This window comes from Notolabrus celidotus, chromosome 7, assembly GCF_009762535.1.
Source record: "Notolabrus celidotus isolate fNotCel1 chromosome 7, fNotCel1.pri, whole genome shotgun sequence".
Classification (NCBI taxonomy): Eukaryota; Metazoa; Chordata; class Actinopteri; order Labriformes; family Labridae; genus Notolabrus; species Notolabrus celidotus.
Genome location: NC_048278.1, coordinates 33,073,234 through 33,094,482, shown reverse-complemented (window position 1 = coordinate 33,094,482; position 21,249 = coordinate 33,073,234). Strand labels below are relative to the sequence as shown.

Sequence of the window (21,249 nt, the reverse complement as noted above, 5' to 3'; positions counted from 1 at the left end):
ATTTCCTGCCATCACCCACACACACAAACACACACACACACACTCACACTAACTCACACACGTAAACACCAATGCACTTGAACATGAGCGGTGGTGGTCGGTGTAAACAGTGTAACCTGCACCTGGGAGTCTGACCTTGAACAAAAGTTTCTAATTAGAAACAAAGAGAAGAATGTAGATCTGGCTATTCTTCCACCCCCTCCCTCTCGCTCCCTCTCTCTTGGCTCATTTGTGAATCCTCCTTTAGCCATGACTAAGCTTTTTTTAATCATCTCAGCATGTTTTAATGTCTCACTTTTAGCACTCGTTGCTCTTTGTCGAGGTTGGGAAAAGATGTAGAGATTTGCATGTTTAGTCTACTTATAGATGCCCTTGTTAGAAGGCACCAGACTTGTTAATAAGGTAAACAGATCATTAGTTTTTTTTTTATAACTGAAGGCCCATAATGCCAGTCATATGTAATGTCTAAGCTGTAGCACAGACATGAACCACTACCAAGGGCTCCAGTTAACTGTCATAATGTTGTTATGCTCTACTACCGATATGTAAACAAACACAGATGACAGATCTCATAACATGGCACAGGTTAGCAGTATTTTGATCAAGATCATGATATTAAAGTTTTGTGTAGGCTGTGTCTGGTTAAACTGGCATACAGCCACTCAGCCTGGGCAATGAATAATAAAGCATGTGGACGTTAACATGCAAGGAGGACAGAAGACTGGGGGTGCTAGCTCTGCTAACATTAGCCCCACTCTGCAACCAGTTTGGCATCATTTACCCACAGACTCAATTTGCACTGTTTTCCGAGTGTCCTCTTACCTGATGACTAGTCTGTTAGTCAGAATTTAAATATACTTTTCTTTTAAAAACTAGGAAACCAATGTTTTATACAGCCCAGATATCTGTAATTGACTACCATGCTGCAATGCAGTTTGTTTCTGGTTTAGGATTCTGCACATCACCGTGTCTTCTTTTTCCTTTTAACTTTATATTCATTTTTGACTGATTTTGCAGGTGTACATTGTCCAATATATTCTGTTAGTACAATTCGTACAACCATGTCATTGTAAAGATGACAATGCACAAGTGAACAAAATGACAACATAAGCCTACAAATGTGCAGTTTTTTATAAGATAAGTTAAGATACTCCTTTATTCGTCCCACAACTGGGACATTCATGGAGTTACAGCAGCAAGAATATATATAGGAAAAAAAAAAAAGTCCATCAGAGGTGACAGCTTGGCCATAATTCTCCTGTCAGCCACCACCTCCACAGGGTCCAGGACTGAACTGGCCTTCTTCCCCAGTTAGTTCAGTCTTGCTCTCCTGTATCCTGTCCGCCCACAGCAGGTGAAATCCTTCCAATGTGGCGTTCATGTTTGGTGTTAGCTCTGTTAGCATGATGCTACTCTGCCAGTATTCCCTCTGGTGCTGGGTTAGCTCGTCCACCTTATCGTAGATAGATCTTACATTCCCCATAACGGTGGGTGGAAGGACAGGTCGATGTCGTCTTTCTTAGTTTGCACCTCAGTACCAGCACGTCGTCCTTGCCTCCATCTCCTAAGCTCGCAGGTAACATTGAACCTAGCATCGTTTAGCATCGACAAGCTACGGGCTGCTAACAGCTGATCTCATATGTAAACAATGCGACCATGGTTAAACAGGATCTCCGGACACACACAGGAACAAAAACAGCAAAAACACCACTGCAAACGTAGCCAGTTTGGTGTCCATGGCCAACAAATGAGTCATTAAAATTCATGATAGGCTCCAAATACAAAGGGAACTAAACAGATATGAAAAAAAATCGAAAAAATAACAACAAAGAGAGAGCTGCTGCAACAAGCAGCCACTTGAGCGGCGCTAAGCAACGGAAAATAAATAATAGTTACTTGTTATTTTTATTGTCTTGTTCTCTTTGTGAAACTTTTGATGCTGCTGTCTTGGCCAGGACTCTTTTGTAAAAGGTACTTTGTATCTCAATGGAAATATTCCTGGTAACATAGAGGTAGAATAAAATTAAAATAATATACTCAAATCTTAGGATGCAAAAACCCAAAATGCAGCTGATGAGGTCCTGCATTATTCACATCCTCACAGTTTGCCTGTGGCCAAACAACCAGCTTTTACTTCCCCCTGAAAACACCTTGACGAGGTATAATGCACAAATTCAGTCTCAGCTTTGTCATGGCGCGCAAAAGACAAAAAGTGGAGGACCCAAAGTGCAAGTCTGTAAAAATGGGTTTCAAGAAGAGATTTTAAAGATGTCACTGACTCTGCGAGCCTTATCTCCTCAGGGAGGTAGTTCCAAAGTCAACACAGTTGGCGTAAAGGGTTCAAAGGACAACAATTTGAAATCCTTCATTGGCAATGTAAGCTCTCTAAATCCCATCTTTGACATCAGAGTGCAAAAATACCACTAAAGCGACAAGTACAATAATTGCCACATATCCTTGCACCGTGATTTTGCAAATGGGGTTTGAATGTAATCTAAACTGGAATTTAATGTGACACACTGGCACCGTCAGCCAGAGGACAGCTTGTAGTGTGAGTGGAGAGGAGCAGGCTTTGATGATAGCGCTGGCATCAACCTGCTATTGATTTCCCATGCATCATGTTGTATCATGGCCATATTTGATCTGCCTAATGGGGGCTCCATGGCATCCCAATGGTCCCGACGGTGCTTCAATATAGCTGGCTGCTATTAATAACAGAGCAGATGTATTATAATTCGCTATACGGGCTGTCGAAGTATGACAAAAGACCAATCCTAAAGAATGTGACAGGGACTTGTTGCTGTGCAGATCTCACAGAAGACAGATGAAGTTCTTTATCTTGTTAACCCTCAAACGACATGGAGTGACTGTGTTCCCCAAACAAAGCTATCTGGAGTTCTGCAGACTTCTACTTTGTTAGTTTTCTGATGCATGGCTGTCTTTCTCTTTCCTCATCATTCACTCCCGTTATCGCGAGTCTTAGTTTTCTTCCACACATTTCACCCCATTCCTCTTCCTTTCATGTCTCTGATTCACTCCCAGACTTTACATTACTTCTATAGAGTTGGGATATCCTGACAACAGTTAGCATAGCACTAATCACGCTCTCTCCACTGATGCTGATAATGTCACTCACTCACTCTGAGTAACTGCTGACGGTCGTGGTCGTCTTCGCAGGTTGATAAGGCTGTTCAGGGCTTCCAGCAGTTTCATGGAGGCATTTTGGTGAAAGTGGAGAGGGTGAAGTAAGAGAGTGCAAAGTAACAGGGTGCACTCAGTAAATCTAATAAAAATATCAAATGAGAATTCCTAAAACAGACTGAGCTCTTAATGCTGCCTTCACTTAGTGTTTGCACAGAGGGAACAAAAGGTACAGGTCCCCATTTGGATGCAGATATTTCATTTCAACATCACACCGTCAAACACAGGAAGTGAACACTTTCCAAAGAGGATATCTTAGAAGAAGACGGAGGAAGTAGTAAAGCCATTAAGAAGAGTTTTCACATCCCTCCTCAGAGGCAAAGTCTTGAGTTCACTTTACTGTCATTTCTACATAATGCAGACTAAAGCCCAGTTTGGTGACCTGTTAGGAAAATCAAGCCTTGAACACATCAGGGTTCAGTAGATGGAAACCAACTACATGTGGGTTCTCAATGTTTACATTGAGTTGAAAGTCAAATTCAAATCTTTCTACAGCAGTATGGACATGAAACAAACCAATTTAATTACATGGAAAAATAACTGATGATAAAAGATGCACCTTTACGCAAGAAGCAGTCTTTTTTGGGGGGGTCTCTAAAGGGGAAATAGGTTTGAACCACAGACTGTGTAATAAATGGATGTAGTAGGCTATCCATGATGTCGACCACCTGTTTCTGAAGCCCACCATTGGCAGGAGCCATATTGGGAATTCTGAACTCAACCTACTAACTTCTGTCGAGCTAGTGTGAGGTAAAGAGGCGGGCCTTTAGCCTTTTTGCTAACAGCTACAGGGTGCCCACCTGTCAATCATGTGAGCCACGCCCTTATTTGGGCAAAACTTCTAAGTTTAATATCTTAAAAAATAACAAGTTATAAAAAAATTCATCACGTACAGCAGGGGTTCCCAAAGTGTGGGTTGGGACTACCTGGGGGGTCGCGAGACACAAATAGGGGGTCATGAGATGTCTTCCAAGTTTTTTGTTTTTTTTAAGTTATCTAAAAATAGTACAATTTGCCCATTATAGTAAAAAATATAGACAAAAATATTAGCAAAATTTTAAATAAAACCTTGAAAATAGAAAATTTAATGCGCCTTTCTTTGTTGCCTGATGACTAAGTTTAGGGTTAGTGAACAGTTAATCATCAAAAGCATCAGTAGCAGCAGGTTCATTCATAATGGCACAGGAAACACAGACACATGCTATAGGTAGGCTGATTTTTTACAGACCAGCTAAATGAAGCCACATTAAATAACTTCAAGGGACAGTGGGGGTCGCAAGTCTTTGGTACCTATGTTTTGGGTTTCACGGGCTGAAAAGTTTGGGAACCCCTGCCGTACAGTGTGTGTCGATGTGAAAAGAGCTCTTCAGACCTTAACTGTTTTTTAAGCCAGGCTGTAAACATGTTTATTTCTGCTGTAAAGATTTTTTTTTTTTTTAATTAGTGTGTATGTGGTTTCCAGCGTTTCTGCAGCCAGCCTCAAGTGGACACTCATTGAACTGCAGTTTTTGGCACTTTGGCATCGGCTTCATATTTTAAGACCGGAGTTTGCTGCTTGGTTTAAACTGTCTTCCTGCATGTTTCAGTTCAGTGTTGTAGCTCTCTCTAGTGCTATTGGTTTTCACCATTTGGAGTTTGCAAACTTGTAAGCTCCTAGTACAGTAATAAAGCTCAGCCTATATTAACTTTTCTAGTTGTGAGGTACAGAACCACTACCCTCAACCAATCACCTAGAGTCAAGCCACCTACCTTTGCTGCCCACTTGTCATTTCAGTATTTTCAATTGAACAAGCACTCCACAAGGTGTATCTACTGAATATGTTAAAAAGTGATGCTGCCAGCCTGGTCCTTGTAGCTATCCCAGCATGCTTTGCACACAGAGTGGCTGCTTCCTCTACACTATGAATGGGAGCACATTTTTTAACAGTATCAGAACCTTTGGGAGCTCCTCTGGTTGAAGCTTTATGAGGGATTTTTTCAGTGGCATTGCAATGGCAGAAGTGGATTGCATTGCACTGAAATCCAGAATCTGTGTTTCGTACAATTTGACATATTTGAAATTTAAATCAGTCATACTGTGAGCATGTTTTGGAGCCTGCAGATTCCTACTAGTAAACACAAAGGATACATTTCAAGTGGCTTGTTCTGCAGCATCATGGCGTCTTTATGTTTGTGGGATGTTCCCAAACAGATGCATCAACACCACCAACGCTTCTCCAACATCCCCAGATTTTTTCCATTGTTCCACCGACTTCTCCCTCTCTTTAGTGGCACACGCTGCAGCTCTGACAGCTCTGTTTCCACAAGACATGACAGCCACACCAGGTTGTTATTGCCATGAAAGCACTCAGCAGATGACAAATGACATCGAAACATCTGCCATGCCACTTTCCCTCCAACCTTTCGGCTCTTTTTGATTCCCTGAAACTTTCTCGTCTTCACTTTGGTTAGCTTTTCTGCCTCTCCTCTCCGCCCCTTACTTCCATTTCTCGCTCCTCTCCCTGATAGCTGTCTCTCTGTTTCCACAAAATTGTTGATCTCTCTCACCCTCATTCAACCATTTTCTTGCCAGAATCTCCTCCTCCCCCTTCCCTGATACTGGTGCAGTCCCCATTCGGGCTCCAGTAGAAGGCGAGACCTCTCATCGAGCTGTAGCTGGTTGTTGTTTGCAGCTTACATCACGCTCTTTTCTCATGCATGGTGGAGCAGCTTGTGAGTTTAGTGCATACAGTAGAAGTTTGTGATTTAAGAGGATTTAGGTCAATCTGCAAAGTCAGCAGTCCAAAATACTGTACCCTTTAAACAGAGTAAAGCTTTCCCTGAGAATAATTCGTCTTAAATTCTAATCATCTACTTTTCCCTCAATTCCTGCACAGTCAGCGAAACGCACCGCCAAAATAAAAGCTGGTTAACAGCTAAAACAAATCCACAGGACTTAAATTTCACTGTGGATTCATCATTCCAAAAGAGCATGAAGTTTAATTTAGCGTGAAGATTTTCCCTTGCTCCCTGAAAAATGGAGAAGACTCGCTTCTCAGTTTAATCGCCTTTCCTTTCCCCCTCCTGTCGTCTTCCCTTTATTCCTCTCCTTGTCTGTTATTCCTCTTCCCCTTTGAACATTCACTTTCTCATCAGGGGTTTAGGAGCTGTTTCTTGTCTTCTCCTCCTTCTTTCCATTATAATCCCAGGAAATTTAACTCTTATGGATTTCCCCGTGCTCTCGCTCAATCACACACCTCTCTCTCTCTCCTCCTGTATTTATTTGACACTTTCATCTTTGTGATTTTCAAATGTCTGCTCTCCTGTCCTCCACTCCTGGAAGCAGCTGACATGAAATGAAATAGCTGTTTGAGCGGCTAAATAAGGAATCTGAATATCAAAGAGTGTGTGTGTGTGTGTGTGTGTGTGTGTGTGTGTGTGTGTGTGTGTGTGTGTGTGTGTGTGTGTGTGTATGTGTATGTGTCATCTAGCCTCTTGTGCTGTACCTGTGTGTGATCCTTCCTCTCTCTCTCCATTCATCTCTCCAGGTGGTGTCCATGGGTCTGTACCTGGGGGAGAAAGCCTATCTGAGGAGCAGCTGGAATATCCTGGACGGTTTCCTCGTGTTCGTCTCCCTGATCGACATCGTGGTGTCGATGGCGGGCGGGGCTAAGATCCTCGGGGTCCTCCGGGTCCTCAGGCTGCTCAGGACGCTACGCCCCCTCAGGTGAAAAGTGTCTTCTATTAATCAGACTTTATTTATAAAGCGCTTTTCATACAATGACATTGTAACACAAAATGCTGTACATAAAAACAACTTAAAATAGAATACATTCAAAGAAGAGACATATATATAAAAATAAAAAACCCTATCCTGATCCCAACCCCAGCCCAACTCCAAACCCACCCCACAATCCTAAGGTTAAGAACACAATATATGCAACAACAATAATAATAACAAAAAAAATAAAATAAATGAAAAATAAAAAAGAAGTTGCTGAACGAACTTAATTAACGCTCTCATGATATCCTAATAAGGAAACACTGGAGGTAACATAAGATGTTAAAACTCAACACAGGAAATTAAACTCACCAAAATAAAATACATATCTAAAATAATAAAACACTAAAATATTAAACCATTAAAAGACAATAAGATGCTATACTTAGAATAAATAAATAGATACAATAAAATGAATAAAAAGTTACTAAAATTCTAACTAGATAATAAATAAATAGATAAATAAATACATACATACATAAATAAAAACATAAATAAAATAAATAAAAAGTGACTAAACTTTGAACAAGATAATACATGAATAAAATAAAATACAATAAATAAAAAGTGACTACAATTTGAACTAGATAATAAATAAATAAATAAATAAATAAATAAATAAATAAATAAAAAAGTGACACAAATTTGATCAAGACAATAAATAAATAAATAAATAAGTAAATAAATAAATAAGTCAATATATAAAAAGTGACTAAAATTTGAACTAGATAATAAATAAATAAATAAATAAATAAATAAAGTAAGGTAAAATAAAACTGTTGTAAAACTTAGTTAAAAGCGAGACTAAAAAGGTCGGTCTTGAGTTTGCTTTAAAAATGTTGATGCTCTGTGCAGCCCTCAAATCTTCAGGTAGGGTGTGCCACAGGCGTGGGCCATGATGATAAAAAGCTGCCTCACTGTGGGTCTTTGTTCTAGCTTTTGGTACATGATCCTCATGGTCTTGAACCTGCATTCCCTTTGGCGGCCTGAAGGGAGTCTACAGTGGTTGCAAAAATCAAAAATTGTGATCATATGAAAGCTAACGAGAAAAATAACTCGGATCTGATATGCTGCCTTGGTAAAGATTTCCCTGACATGTTATCACCTCAATCACTAGTGTCACATCCTCTCTAATACTGCTTCATGCTTTCTCTGCAAACCGTGCTCCCATATCGAGCAAAACACCTGTCAGAGCAGGATATGCGTTCAGACATGGCAACCTTGTGATTGAGCAGACGTGTTGCAGTGTGTACGCAGCCTTTAAACTGTGGTGATCTCTCACTCCAAAGAACCCAACACAGCATTGACTGAACTGTCAAACATCAATCCATAAAACCAGAGGGGTGATGTCGAGTGGGATTTGTTCATATCAGTCAATGAAGATGACTTGTTGTAGGATATATGCTTCCTTACTTCAGGTTAGATATAGATTCTTGATGTAACACTCATAGCTGACTGTTAAATGTGAAGCTACAGGCATCACTCTGTAGCTGAGCTTATCAGATAGAGACGAAATAGAGCCAGGTGCTTGTTTTGGTTGGTCACATGATACTAGGCCAGAGGTGTTCTTTGTTTTCCAGACTTGAAGCTAAGCTAATTAGAAACTTTAAGTGGCTATATATGTCTTGAAGATAAATAAAGTGCTCCTTGACAATCTCAGGCAGCTACTGAAGGCAATATAAGACTGGAATGCATTAAATGCAGGTACGTTAGAGACACACACTGTAACTGGATTTGATAGGAGAACAATCTTTATTTATACAGCACCAAATCACAACAAATCTCATCCTCAGACTCTTTCCAAACAGAGCAGGTCTAGACCGTTCTCTATGTTCCATTATTAACAAAGACCCGACATCAAGACAGGATAAGATCCAGTCCCATCCTACAGACAGGACTCAGTCTGATCTCATCTTAATCCACCATGAGCAGAGCACTTTGCAGCATTTAGCAAGTTACAGTGGCAAGGACAAACTTCCTTTAACAGGTAGAAACCTCGAGCAGGACCAGGCTCATGTTAGACACACATCTGCTGAGACTAGGTGATGTAGCATTAAGACAGAGGTCACATTTTGGCTCCCGACCCATCAAGACTGGTTTCAAACATGTTATTTATAAGACATTATAATTCCATTGAAGGAGTGAATCTTTTCTGTTTCATGTGAATAACTTGTAAAAACATCAGGAGGTTAAATTGTCCATTAAGTCAGTCGAATGACAAGCTGAACCCTATTCATCACATAAAATCACTTCCCTTTCCATTAATCATTTCATGACACTTTAGAACTGTCTGGTGACCTCCTCAGGGGCCCCTGAGCCCCAGGTTGAGAACTGCTTCTTAAAGGTATTATTTCTAACCATTCAGTGCCTGACATGAGCTGACAGGGAAGTTAGGGACATAGCTGAGACGGTGGCAGCTGGCTAAGTTTGGTTCAGGGAGCTCACGCTGGATTCAACTGAAGTGGTGTTAGGCATGAATACAAACTTACAGAGCTGTTATCACGAATGCATCATGGGAACCTACAATCTTCCTCAGGTAGAGACTAATGTATCTTCTTGTGTTGTTTCCTAAATATTAAGAACATTTGAAACATCTTATTATAAAGGAAATGTCGTTGAATCTGATCCCGCCTGCTGCTACAAATCCTCCACACAGCTGCTTTTTCATAGTTGCTTTTCATACTGACTCAAACATCTTAATACAGCCGGTGTTACACTCAAGGCTTGATCATGTCTGTTTGTTTCTCTGTCTTTGTATCTCATTCTCTCCATTCTTTGCCCCCCTTCTCTCTCTCTCTCCGTATGTCTCCTCTCTCTCTCCTGCAGGGTGATCAGCAGGGCTCCCGGACTGAAGTTGGTAGTCGAGACTCTCATCACGTCTCTCAAGCCCATCGGCAACATCGTCCTCATCTGCTGTGCCTTCTTCATCATCTTTGGCATTCTTGGTGTTCAGGTAAACTGTCAGAGTTGATTGATATGCTGAGTCTTTGATTTTTTTCCTGCATTAATTATGGAAATCAATCCTTCAATGAGGTCTGTGAAAATGCAGCTCCAATTCCATAAAAGTTTGATGCTGTGTAAAAATCAGAATTTAATGCCTTGCAAAACTTTTAAATCCCATATTTAAGTTTCCAAACCCGATTTTGGAAAAGTGGATGAAAATGGATGGTTGGATATTCAAGTGAAAACAGTGCAACAAGTGTTGAAACTGACACATGTTATACTTTTTGAAAAGTGTGCTCATTTTAAATTTGAAGCCAGCATCACCTCTGTCCTAAAACCATGATACATTCTTCATGTTCTCCATGTTTTAATGCTTATGAGAATAAAAGCGGATCAAAAGTTTTCCCTGACCCAGAGTTATACTCATACATTATCTGTTGATCAAAAATTGCAAACAAAAAAACTAAGATATTGCTGAAGAGAACAGGAGCTGAGGCCTTGCTCTTACCCAGGGGCGTCATATGGGGGAGAAAAGTTGGGACAATTCTCAGGGCTCTAAAAATATTGGAACGCTTGCAGTAGTGAAGTGGTGGGACCCAATGTGATGTTCTTCCATGGGGCCTAAATCTCTAGCTGCACCCCTGTTTGCTCCTACTGTTAGATTATTTTCACACAGTAGGGCTAAGTTAGCTAAAAGAGCTAAATCCAACAAAAATAGAAGTAAGGTGTTGTGTCCAATAACGCTTTTCAAGCTGGCATCTTAGATTTCTCATCCAAACCAAATTTGAGTGTTCAGTTCAACTTCTGGAACATCACCACTCTCATCAATATCACTTCTTGATCACCAACCAATCAGAATCAAGAAGGGGCGGGACTTCTGATATCAATTTTGTCAACAACAATGGCGGAAGTCACACTTGTTTTTTCATGGTACAATTTCCAAGTTTAGAGCTGCTGCTAATGCAATGACACGATTTCAACAATCGTTTTTACAGTTTCTTGATGAAATGCAATTGAATGAAAGCAAGAATGAAGTGTACAGATAATTTTAAAACAGACTTAATGGTCACTTCTTAGGGAAGTGGGAGTGCTTTGGCACAACTTCCATAATCTAGCAACAGTAAACACTGGTGAGAAGCGCTCTGCAATTGAGGCCGTGGGCACTCCCAGCACAAAAACGACGTATCACATCAGCGTGCAAAAATTCAGCCAAAAAGAAAAGAAGTTTGGTGTTCAATTATCTCTGCAGCTATTAATATAATGATCCACATCCTTACTGGTAGCATACAGTAACAATGTACGGCACATGTTGGTGTAACTTGGGTTTTAGAGCTTGATATTGCAGACCAAAGTGGATTTGAATCCCAGAAGTTGATTTATTTTCTAACATGAAAGGTTTCTTGAGAAGCCATATGCAAATATCTGTACAAACAGCTGGTTATTTTCTACATTTTGGTTATCATAATGCATGTACACATAAACTTTTCAACTTCAAATTTCCCCCCAATTAGTCCCCTCTATAATATACATGTCCTCCTATATACAGGTAAGTTTAAAGGACTGGCTAACACACAGCTAACCTGATGCTTTTTTATTCCATCACCACAGTCCTGTATGTTCTTTGGTATCTAGTCATCAGTCCCAGCATCACTTCAGGTTATTATTCTCTCTGCATCCACTCGTATGCATTATTCTAATCTCCCCCCTCTTTGATGTCTTCGGTTCGATTGGGAATTAAAAGCATCTCCACTCAGGAGGAAATAACCACACTGTTGATATCAAGTGCTTTCCCAGTTTTCAGTCAGACTTCACCCAAACACAAGTTTCAGAAGCTAATTATGAAATTCCATCAAAAGCTGCATGAAAGTAGAGGCACCAAACAAGGCTTGTCATGACTCCATCAAAACGTATCTTTGTGTGGCTCCGTTTCTCATTTCCCTCTCTGTGTGTGTCTGTCTTCACCAGCTCTTCAAAGGGAAGTTCTTCTACTGTGTGGGCTTCGACGTGAAGAACATTACAAACAAATCCGACTGTGTGGCTGCCAACTATCGCTGGGTTCACCACAAATACAACTTTGACAACCTTGGACAGGTACGAGAAAGAAAAACACATCCTGCTAGGATTTCTTTGAACATATTCACTCTGAATTAAAAACACAAACAATGTTGCACAAAGGCATGATTATAATGTTAATGCTCAGCCGACTCTATATGACACAGTTTCTGCTATACCGTGAAGAAGACTGGAATAATAAGTGGTTTGACGGATAGTGAGCAACAGCTGGCTGTAACAAAGAAATAGAAATATTCAAAAGAAAATGTTGTTTTTAAAACCTACGCCCTTAAAATCCAGAATATAAGTGGCAATGGTTTGTAGGACTGTAGGTTTCTGGGGGTCTTTGGGGTCCTGCATGATAGTGTAGTTCTCTCTGGTCCCATCTGTTCTTGCCATGTGCAGTTCAAAGACCTCCTGGCTTCTGATACGAGAGTTGAGTTCAGCCTGCTGTAACTTTGACAGTTGTGAGGTACAGACTAAGTCCATGCGACCAGTCTGCCTGGACTGTGCCACCCATCTCTGCTGGCCATTCGTTGTCTTAGACTGAGGAGTCTTCTGGAAGAAAACCAGCAACCCACAATGTTGAAGGTTGATATACTGCACTGCCAGTCTTTTCTGCATTGCTATATAAATCCAGCATGTATGGTGCAACAAAGCAGTTCCTTACTGTACAGAGAATTGGGGCGAATTCTTACATCAGACTTCCACTAGATCCGTGTCCAGTCGTCTCCGATACGCTGCGGTCCTGCTCCATGCTGTCTCATCCGTCAACACCCACGGTTGTGTTTTCAGAACGCAGCACAGAGCAGGACTCCGGACAGCTGGAGTCATGTGACTCCCGCAGGTTTTCCCGCATTAATTACTGAATCAAGAATTCTCCTCCTCCTCCTCTCCTCATCCATGTTGTCTTTCTGGTCCTCTGAAAACCTCTGACCTGTTGACTCCAGGCCTGGCTCCGCTCATCATGACGGTTTGTTGTAGTTGTAGTTAAGTGAAATACGATCTGATGATAACACAGAGTGTTTTATTCTGAAAATTAACCAGATGTTTTCATTTTGTTTTGGTGAAACCTGACTTCCTGTCCCGCTCCATCTGCTCTGTTGAGATTGATGCGTCGTGCTCCGGCATCTGGCAAAAATAGAAGTCTTGTGTCTCTGATCCGGAGGGCTCCGACCTGCCGGATCAGAGACACAGCCAGAATGCAACGGAGTGGATCCAGTGGAAGTTAACACATTGACTAGAATAGAAAACTATCAGATCTGGTGCCGTGATGGATCAGAAACGGACTGGAAATGGATCTAGTGGAATTTGGCCGTCAGTCGCTGCAGGTTGAGTGCAGTGGATGATGGCATCAGCCGTGCTTGTAGTCATAGCACCACACATTAATTACAAAGCTTTAGCTAGCATGTATTTGAGTGTCTTTTAGCACTGATGGCTGTTGTGATTTCCTCATGTTGTGTTGTTTGTGTTATAATTTATTTTTGTGACTCTGAAAGGCTTTTACCTTAATCTTCTAACAGAGGTTTTTAATCTTGATGGGACTTCCTGGTTAAATTAAAGGTGACATATCATGCAAAAATGACTTTTTAATGGTTCTTTACCTGAAATATGTGTCCCTGGCATGTCTACAAACCCCCCGAGAATGAAAAAAATCCATTCTGCCCCTGTTTTGATTTCTCCACCTTTCTGTAAATGTGTGTGAAACGAGCCGTTTCAGACTTCCGTGTTTTTGTTACGTCACAACAATATCCGGTCTGTCACGGAGTCAGAGCTCGGAGCTTGTTCAGCCCATAGACTGTATAAAATAATACTGAATCCCCCCTCTGTTTTTCATTACCTGCACAAATGTGTGCTAACAAGGAGCTTAGGAGGGAGGCATGCTAGTTGTAGGCTGTCTTAATAAACACAAAGGTCGGTTTTACTCCCCACGTCTGCAGATTTGAAGATCTAGTGGATGATTTTTATTTGTCATGGATAAGTGCTAGCGCTAATTAGCATAGCCACATAGCTATATGTTCATAGCTGTAGCTGTAGCTGTAGCTGTAGCTGTGTACCAAGACACACGTCGACATACTGACAAATAAAACAACAAGAAACACAGAATCTGGGACCAATCCTTCATAAAAGGTCCTGCTGCCTTTCTGGCAGAGGTCGGTTTTACTCCCCACGTCTGCAGATTTGAAGATCTAGTGGATGATTTTTATTTATCATGGATAAGTGCTAGCGCTAGTTAGCATAGCCATATAGCTACATGTTCGTAGCTGTGTACCAAGACACACGTCTACATACTGATAAATAAAACAACAAGAAACACTAAATCTATGACCAATCCTTCAGAAAGGTCCTGCTACAGGCGCCTCTCCGTCAGGATCAGATTCAGAGGGTTGAAGTAACGCGATCTCTGAGCAGCCGTGTATATTCAGCCAACATGTAAACATTAGATCAACGTGCTGGAGAGCCGAGGCACATCCACTTCCGGAGGGGGCGTGGTCAGAGAGAAAACAGAGTGTTCTGATGAGGAATGAAGAAGAGGACTTTTCAGGCATGCCAAAATCTGATTTCAAAGTGTTTTTTTGAGCATAAACTTTAAAGACATGTTTTGGGGACCTCTTAGACCAATATATATTGATGAAAAAAGCGTGATATGTCCCCTTTAAGGTTTAGTTAAAAAAGTATAACACTGTCTTCTGGGTGAAAAACTGTGCCATAATAACATACCTCTCTGTGCATTTTATAAACATGGTATACTGGTTGCACTAGTATGTAGGATGCAGCCCACTTAGATGAAAAAGAGGGTATTGAAAGTCAGACTTATGCACCCAATTTTATGGTGCTTGTTTATGTTCAATATATGTAATAATTTACATTTGATTTAAACTGTATTTTTCCTCACATTGAAACAGTCATTGGTCAGTTTAGTCCTGTTTCAAGACTATTTCTGAAAACTCCCAGCGGACATTCCTGACTTTCCTTTTTTAAAGTTTCATTATGACAGTCAGCAGAGCTCAATTTGATTCCACATGCACTGACTTGTGTTGTCGTAGACAGTTTTGTCAAATCTGAGAATATTCCAAAGCTATTCTTTCCAGATCTCTCCAGAGTACTTCTTAATTCTGCTCTGTTGTGCTGCGATTGGCAATTAGTCATTGCCTTGAAGTAAAAACAGAGATAGTCTCAATGGCAGCAGGAGGTTTTTTCACATGAGAGTAAAGGAAGTGATTATGTTTTGTGTGAAAGTTAGTTGAATTTCTTTATAAAATGTCATGTTGGTTGGTTGGCAAACACTTCCTCACACTCATAAGAGTCAGCTGTTTGTACTTTGATTTGTTTCTGTGTGTGTCCTCCAGGCTCTCATGTCCCTGTTTGTGCTGGCCTCCAAAGACGGTTGGGTCAACATCATGTACCACGGACTGGACGCAGTGGGGATAGACCAGCAGGTAACACAACAGACTGAAACTGATGCTCCATCAAACACTCGTGCACACTCATGTTTTCCCACTCAGTCACATTGCTGACTCACCGAACGTCTCATGCTGCTTAGTTACCACGTAGTCATCACTTTTCCACCACTTGTTTGGTTCCGGCTCGTAGTTGCACAATGAGTCATGTGGGCTTCATGCCTGGATCTCCAGCAGCATCCTCCAGATCTTTCTAGGGAATCCCACGCGAGGCCAGATGGGATAAGAAATCCATCCTTCTGTTCACTTGGGATCTCCACCCAGCTGGATGTTCCCTCAACTCCTCCACAGGGAGACATCGTAGACACATCACCAAACAATTAAACCAGCTGCACAAGAGTATCCACTGATCACCTTTATCTAAGAGTTGAGCTACAACACTAAGACAAAGTGGGATTAGATTCCAGCTGGAGGACCTTTGCATCAAGTCAGTCCCTTTAAAATCAGTCTGGTTGTACACCTGACTGAGGTACTTGATACCTTTACAAAACCAATACACAAAAAAACACCAATGCCACTCTTTTACAGTGAACAACTTAATGTAAGATCAAGATTCCATCAGAGAAAGACTATCTGAAAACAAGCTGCATTATTAAAAACTTTACACTGTGACTTTGATTCAGAATCAGAATCAGAAATACCTTATTCATCCTGAGGGAAATTGTGTCATTCGACTACAGTTGCTCTTATACACAGTAAAGCACAGTAAAGGAGACGTTGTGGTCAGGAATGTCCTGATGCAGCAACGTTTCCATAAAGCATGCTGCATTCCAGAAACTCCATCTGACTCCTGGTTAGTGCTGTTAGCCCGTCCATCTTAGTAGCCAGAGATCTCACATTGCCCATGATGAGAGAGGAGAGACACGGCTTCTATCTCCTCTCCATAAACCTCCGTCTCCTTATACCAGCTCTCTTACCTTGTTGCTCTATGCCTCCTCTGCAGCCTCCTTTGCGTCCTAAATCTCCAAAGTTCTGCAGGAATATGCAGCAGTTTGGCCGATGAGCCTGCAGGCTTCAGCGCAACCAGCTGAGCACGGTTGTGCTGCAAAGCAGGGTTGGTGGGCAACAGAAATGCGATTAAAAGTTGAAGTTGGCGATTCCACAGTGAAAAATAGTCCACAAGTCAACCAACAGCGAGACAGAAGAGGTCACAACTTAAACAAACTGAGAAAAATCTGACAAGTATGAAGAACTCATTGGATTCAGCATCATTTTAGCTACATAGGTTGTCTGTGAGGCAACGTGACACACATGTTCATGTTTTTATTTAGCTGCTACCCCAAATGACCGATTTTAGTGACATGAAGCCATATAAACTACAGTTATAAAGCATTGACTGGAAATTAACATGGACAGCGCACCTCCATCTCCTAATTGTAATACTTAACTGATAAAACATCAAAGATCAAAGAGGTGGGTACAGTCCACAGCGTCACGGATTATTCTGTTGGTTTGAAGCAGACACTCATGGTTATGGAAAGTTCAATGACTCTCGTGTTGGTGTTTGTTTTCTCTCACCGTTCCTCCTCTAGTCTGATGATCCAGTAAAGAACATTTGAAGTGCCTCATTTGTCCACAGAGCTGTCAATCAGTCATCCTTTGTCGTCAAATAACTAAACTTCTCAGAGAAATGAACACTTGGGCATACACCAGCATGATAAGAATTGTCATTGTGTTGATGGTTTTTGATCGGTTGCTTACAGTCAACAGTATTCATTAGTGCTGTTACAACACCCTCAACACTTACCTTTATTCCTCAACACCCCTCTGTATTTTATACCAATGATGCCCTTATCCACGTCTGTTAAAGCGAACATAAACGTTCTAGGAAGTACTAATGGCAAATACACAAACACAAAAAGTGCAATGATATAAATGCTGCATAGGCTTTAGTGTGATCCTGTATGGATGTAATATTAAAATGTCTGATGAAAAATATGATGCCTAAATCCCAACTATTGAATGTATATTTGACAGTCACCAGGGGGGGCTCTAAAACCCTCGGCATCATTCCACTAAATAGTAGTTCATTAATTCTATACACACAAAATGAGCAATTTAAAATACAAGAAATAAAAATAAGGCTATAAAAAAATACCTAGTAGTTGTGGTGCTTAAACCTAGCCAAACTAAGACCATTGCACCCTGTTTGCAATTTTGTATCCATCAGAAACTTGTAGGTATAACGACATGTTGGCTGCCACAGTGCTTATTTCAAGAAACACTTGAGGGAACCAAATAATAATAATAATAATAATAATAATACATTTTATTTATACAGCACCTTTTAAAAACATGTTTACAAAGTGCTTTACAGAGTGACATAAACAATAAAGTACATGACAAAGGTAAGGAGAGCTAAAATGAGTGAAGTAAAAACAATAATAAAAAACATGCAGAAATTTAAAAGTCAGTGATGAGTTAAAGCTGGGGTTGGTAATCAGATTTAGATACACTTTTTGTCCTTCTGGTTAAAATGATCTTTATGTCCTGATGGCAATCAATACATAATGTGTTCTTAAAAAAGAGCGAAGAAAAGCTGCTATCTACAGCCGGAGTAAACCTGGGAAAACACCAACCAATCACTGTTTTTGGGTGCCAAAATTTTAAACCATTCAAATCCCGTCCTGCCGTTCTGCCCACCTCCTGCGCGTACATTTCCCCAGCATGCACTCCGAGTCCCTGTCTCCTGCCTCTACTTCCCCTGACTCTACTGGCTGCCCCTCTCGCTCGACCTCGGGCCTGTCCCCTCTGACCCGATGAACTGCTTTGCTCAGGACTGTAGTCCAGATCAGAGTCTAAAAAGCTCTCACCACGGGGCTTTGACAAGCAGAAGAATGAATGACATTTAGTAAGTCCTACAGAAATGTATCTGTATTGTAGCGTCCGTCCGGACGCTGTAGGGATGACGAGCCGAGTCGTGAACACGTTCAGCTTTAATAACCGGTCACTGTCGGCCTTGAGCACGCCAACCAACAAAACAACAATCAATGTTTGAATGAATGAAGAACTTCTCCTCTTGTCTCTCCTCTCTCCGGCTCACACTCTCTACACCTCTCCTGATGCCTTCACTGACCGTCAACACTGTAGGAATTAAGAGTATCTACACTGAACAGGTTTAACAAACAGTAGAGCTGTTACAGTATTATATATGTGTTAAAACTTTCCTCCTGATATCGTGTCACCAGTACAACTGGATAATGCTAGAATGACAGTTGTGAGTGCTAACAGCAGCCATGTTTGTTTGTGTTTTTAACTTTCACTATGATAATGTTTTGATGAGGGCAGGTTTTGAATCAGTCACCATCATATGGTCACAAGTCAGCGGCGCTCGTGCATGTGAGCGGGGGGGCGTCGTTTTGGAGGAGCTCTGAGGGGAGGAGGGGAGGGGTTAGACGGAGTCCTGAGGAAATGCTACATTCAAATTCATGCTGGTTTTCCGAGACTACCAACCCTAGCTTTAAGAAGTAAAAGCACATTTAAAAAAGTGTGTTTTTAAAAGAGATTTAAAAGAGGACAAAGATGTGGCTTGCCTGATCTCCTCCGGTAGGTCATTCCAGAGTGACGGGGGCCCTGACCGCAAAGGCCCGATCGCCTCTGTTTTTTTTATCTTCGCCCTTGGGAGTTCCAAGAGGGACCTGCGGGAAGATCTCAGGCAGCAGTTGGGGGCATACATTTTAAGGCATTCACTTAGGTACTCAGGGGCCAGTCCATTTATTGCTGATCGCAGAGATTTTGCGTAGCTGATAGAAACAAGACTGGACTGTGGTTTTGATATGTTGGTTGAAGTTAAGGTCTTTATCAAATGTGATGCCAAGATTCTTGCAGTGGGGGGGTGACAGGAGAACCAAGCTGAAGTGAGGAGAGAATCTGTAATGAGTGTGGACCTATGAGCATGATTTCAGATTTGTCTGTGTTGAGTTAAATAAGAAGGAAGGAACAAGTTTTGTGGTCGTATGAGTTGCAGGAATCCAATTATTGCCCCTTCTTTTCTCAGTTTCATCCATCAGATGAGGTCGAAGATAAAAATGAGCTCAAAAGAAACGGTTCCAAGTTTTCCACGTCAAAGAATAGAGAACGAATTGAGATTGACTGTGCAACTTTCAAACCCTTAAAGATGCTGCAACAACCTGCCTGATGGCCTCTTCATTACTATTGAACAATGCAATGCACTCTTTTATTTCAGGGTTTAAGCTCATTTGATATCTGCACAGAAGACCGATATAAGAGGCTTAAAAAGACAGAGCTCCCCTGCACAGAATGGGAAAACTTGCTTCCTCTGCGTGTGTATAAGTGTGTGTGTGTGTGTGTGTGTGTGTGTGTGTGTGTGTGTGTGTGTGTGTGTGTGTGTGTGGGCTCACTCACCCCCTGCACAGAAGTTAAGACAAAGGCTTTGCCGGACTGAAGCTTAGTTTATTTTTACCCGTCCCTTTTGATCTACCAATTTATTTAAGATTAGGAGGAGTTTTCTTGGTGCTTCTACTTAAGTCTGGCCTCCTTTATGTTCGGTGCAACGACTCAGAGAAGTTTCCAATGTCAGCAAAGTTCCAATTAACGGGACAAATCCTGCACACATTCACACGCCTGACGTCAAAGCCTGATGACGCGGTGCAAATTATTCTTCCACCGTGGCGACAAAATGAACTGATTCCCTTTAGAATTGCTTTTATTTGAACATCTATTAAGATATCTATTAAAGAGAGAGGGCATCATTCTGGATGATTCAGTCTCCTGCCTCAGGGAGAGACCTCGCTGCAGTCCAACTTGGCTCAGAATGACTAATCTCATTTGCACTCCACCCCGTGCTTTCAACACTCAGCTCTCCTCCAAATCAAAAATCTGACTCTCATCTCGGCTTAACGGCACCTGAACTTCATTTTTGTTTTGTAATGACTCTCTGAAATAACTACCCGCACATCCAATCATCCTCAGCCTTTCCTCACATTGTCTCCTCTTCCTGCATCTTCATCTGGTCCCCTGTCATCCTGTGGAAATTGAGTTTCAGACTGCTCTGATTCTGGAGCGGCTTAGTTCATTAGAATATTACAAGAGGCTTGACTTTATATTACAGGTGTTTCCAAAAACATGAACAATTAGTCCCCTTAACTTCTGTTTCTTAGATTTATGACTTCACCCAAATTTTTTGGAATGAATTAACTTGTACTTCTGTCTCAAAGACACCCCAGCTAGGATGGCTTCATTTTCTCAAGCTCATTGGGGGTAAGACAGAAGTTCTTATTTTTAGAGCCAGCGGAGGCAGCAATGACTCAAACCTGGACCTGTTCCCAGTTACTGAACATTTTCTGAAACCCTCTGTTGAAATCTGAGGGTTATGATAGCTCAGGTCCTTTTTTGGAATAATTATTCAAGGCAATCTCTTAGAAGAGATGGTTCAAAAGTGTCTCCCAGAGCTGGTTTAGGTGATATAAGAACCCTCTGTGTGGGTCATTAGGAAGTTAGTGACCACAAATCCAGTTCCAGTTTTTGGTTGGATCTCTGCAATGGATGGTTGTAGAGACATGGTACCAAGACCAGCATGTTCAGCGGCCTTGAATTAGTGGGGATGCCATCCACTCTCCCAAGTCTCTATGAACTTTGGTTCTCAAAATATGAGCTGAAATGACCCCCAAGCAATAGAACGATCAGGGCCCAAGATTAGACCAAGTGTGGAGGCCAAAATCTGTCACATGGCGAGTCCTTAGGAGCGTATTTCAGGACATTTGGAGTCATATGAACAATACTTTGCAGGACCAATCTTCTAATGATTTTCCCAAGAATCTGCATGCTTTTTATCACTGACTTTCTTGATCATGACAATGCCCTCTTCATTAG

General features: G+C 41.3%; 1 protein-coding gene across 1 annotated transcript in view; it reads left to right on the top strand.

Annotated features, from left to right (window-relative positions):
- The window catches only part of cacna1ia (calcium voltage-gated channel subunit alpha1 Ia), a 427,222-nt gene that overhangs the window by 317,660 nt on the left and 88,313 nt on the right, over window positions 1-21,249 (top strand). The window contains exons 23-26 of the mRNA XM_034687815.1: window positions 6,729-6,907; window positions 9,788-9,914; window positions 11,870-11,995; window positions 15,307-15,396. Coding sequence (XP_034543706.1) covers window positions 6,729-6,907; window positions 9,788-9,914; window positions 11,870-11,995; window positions 15,307-15,396 — 522 coding nt within the window. The remainder of the gene's footprint in view (window positions 1-6,728; window positions 6,908-9,787; window positions 9,915-11,869; window positions 11,996-15,306; window positions 15,397-21,249) is intronic.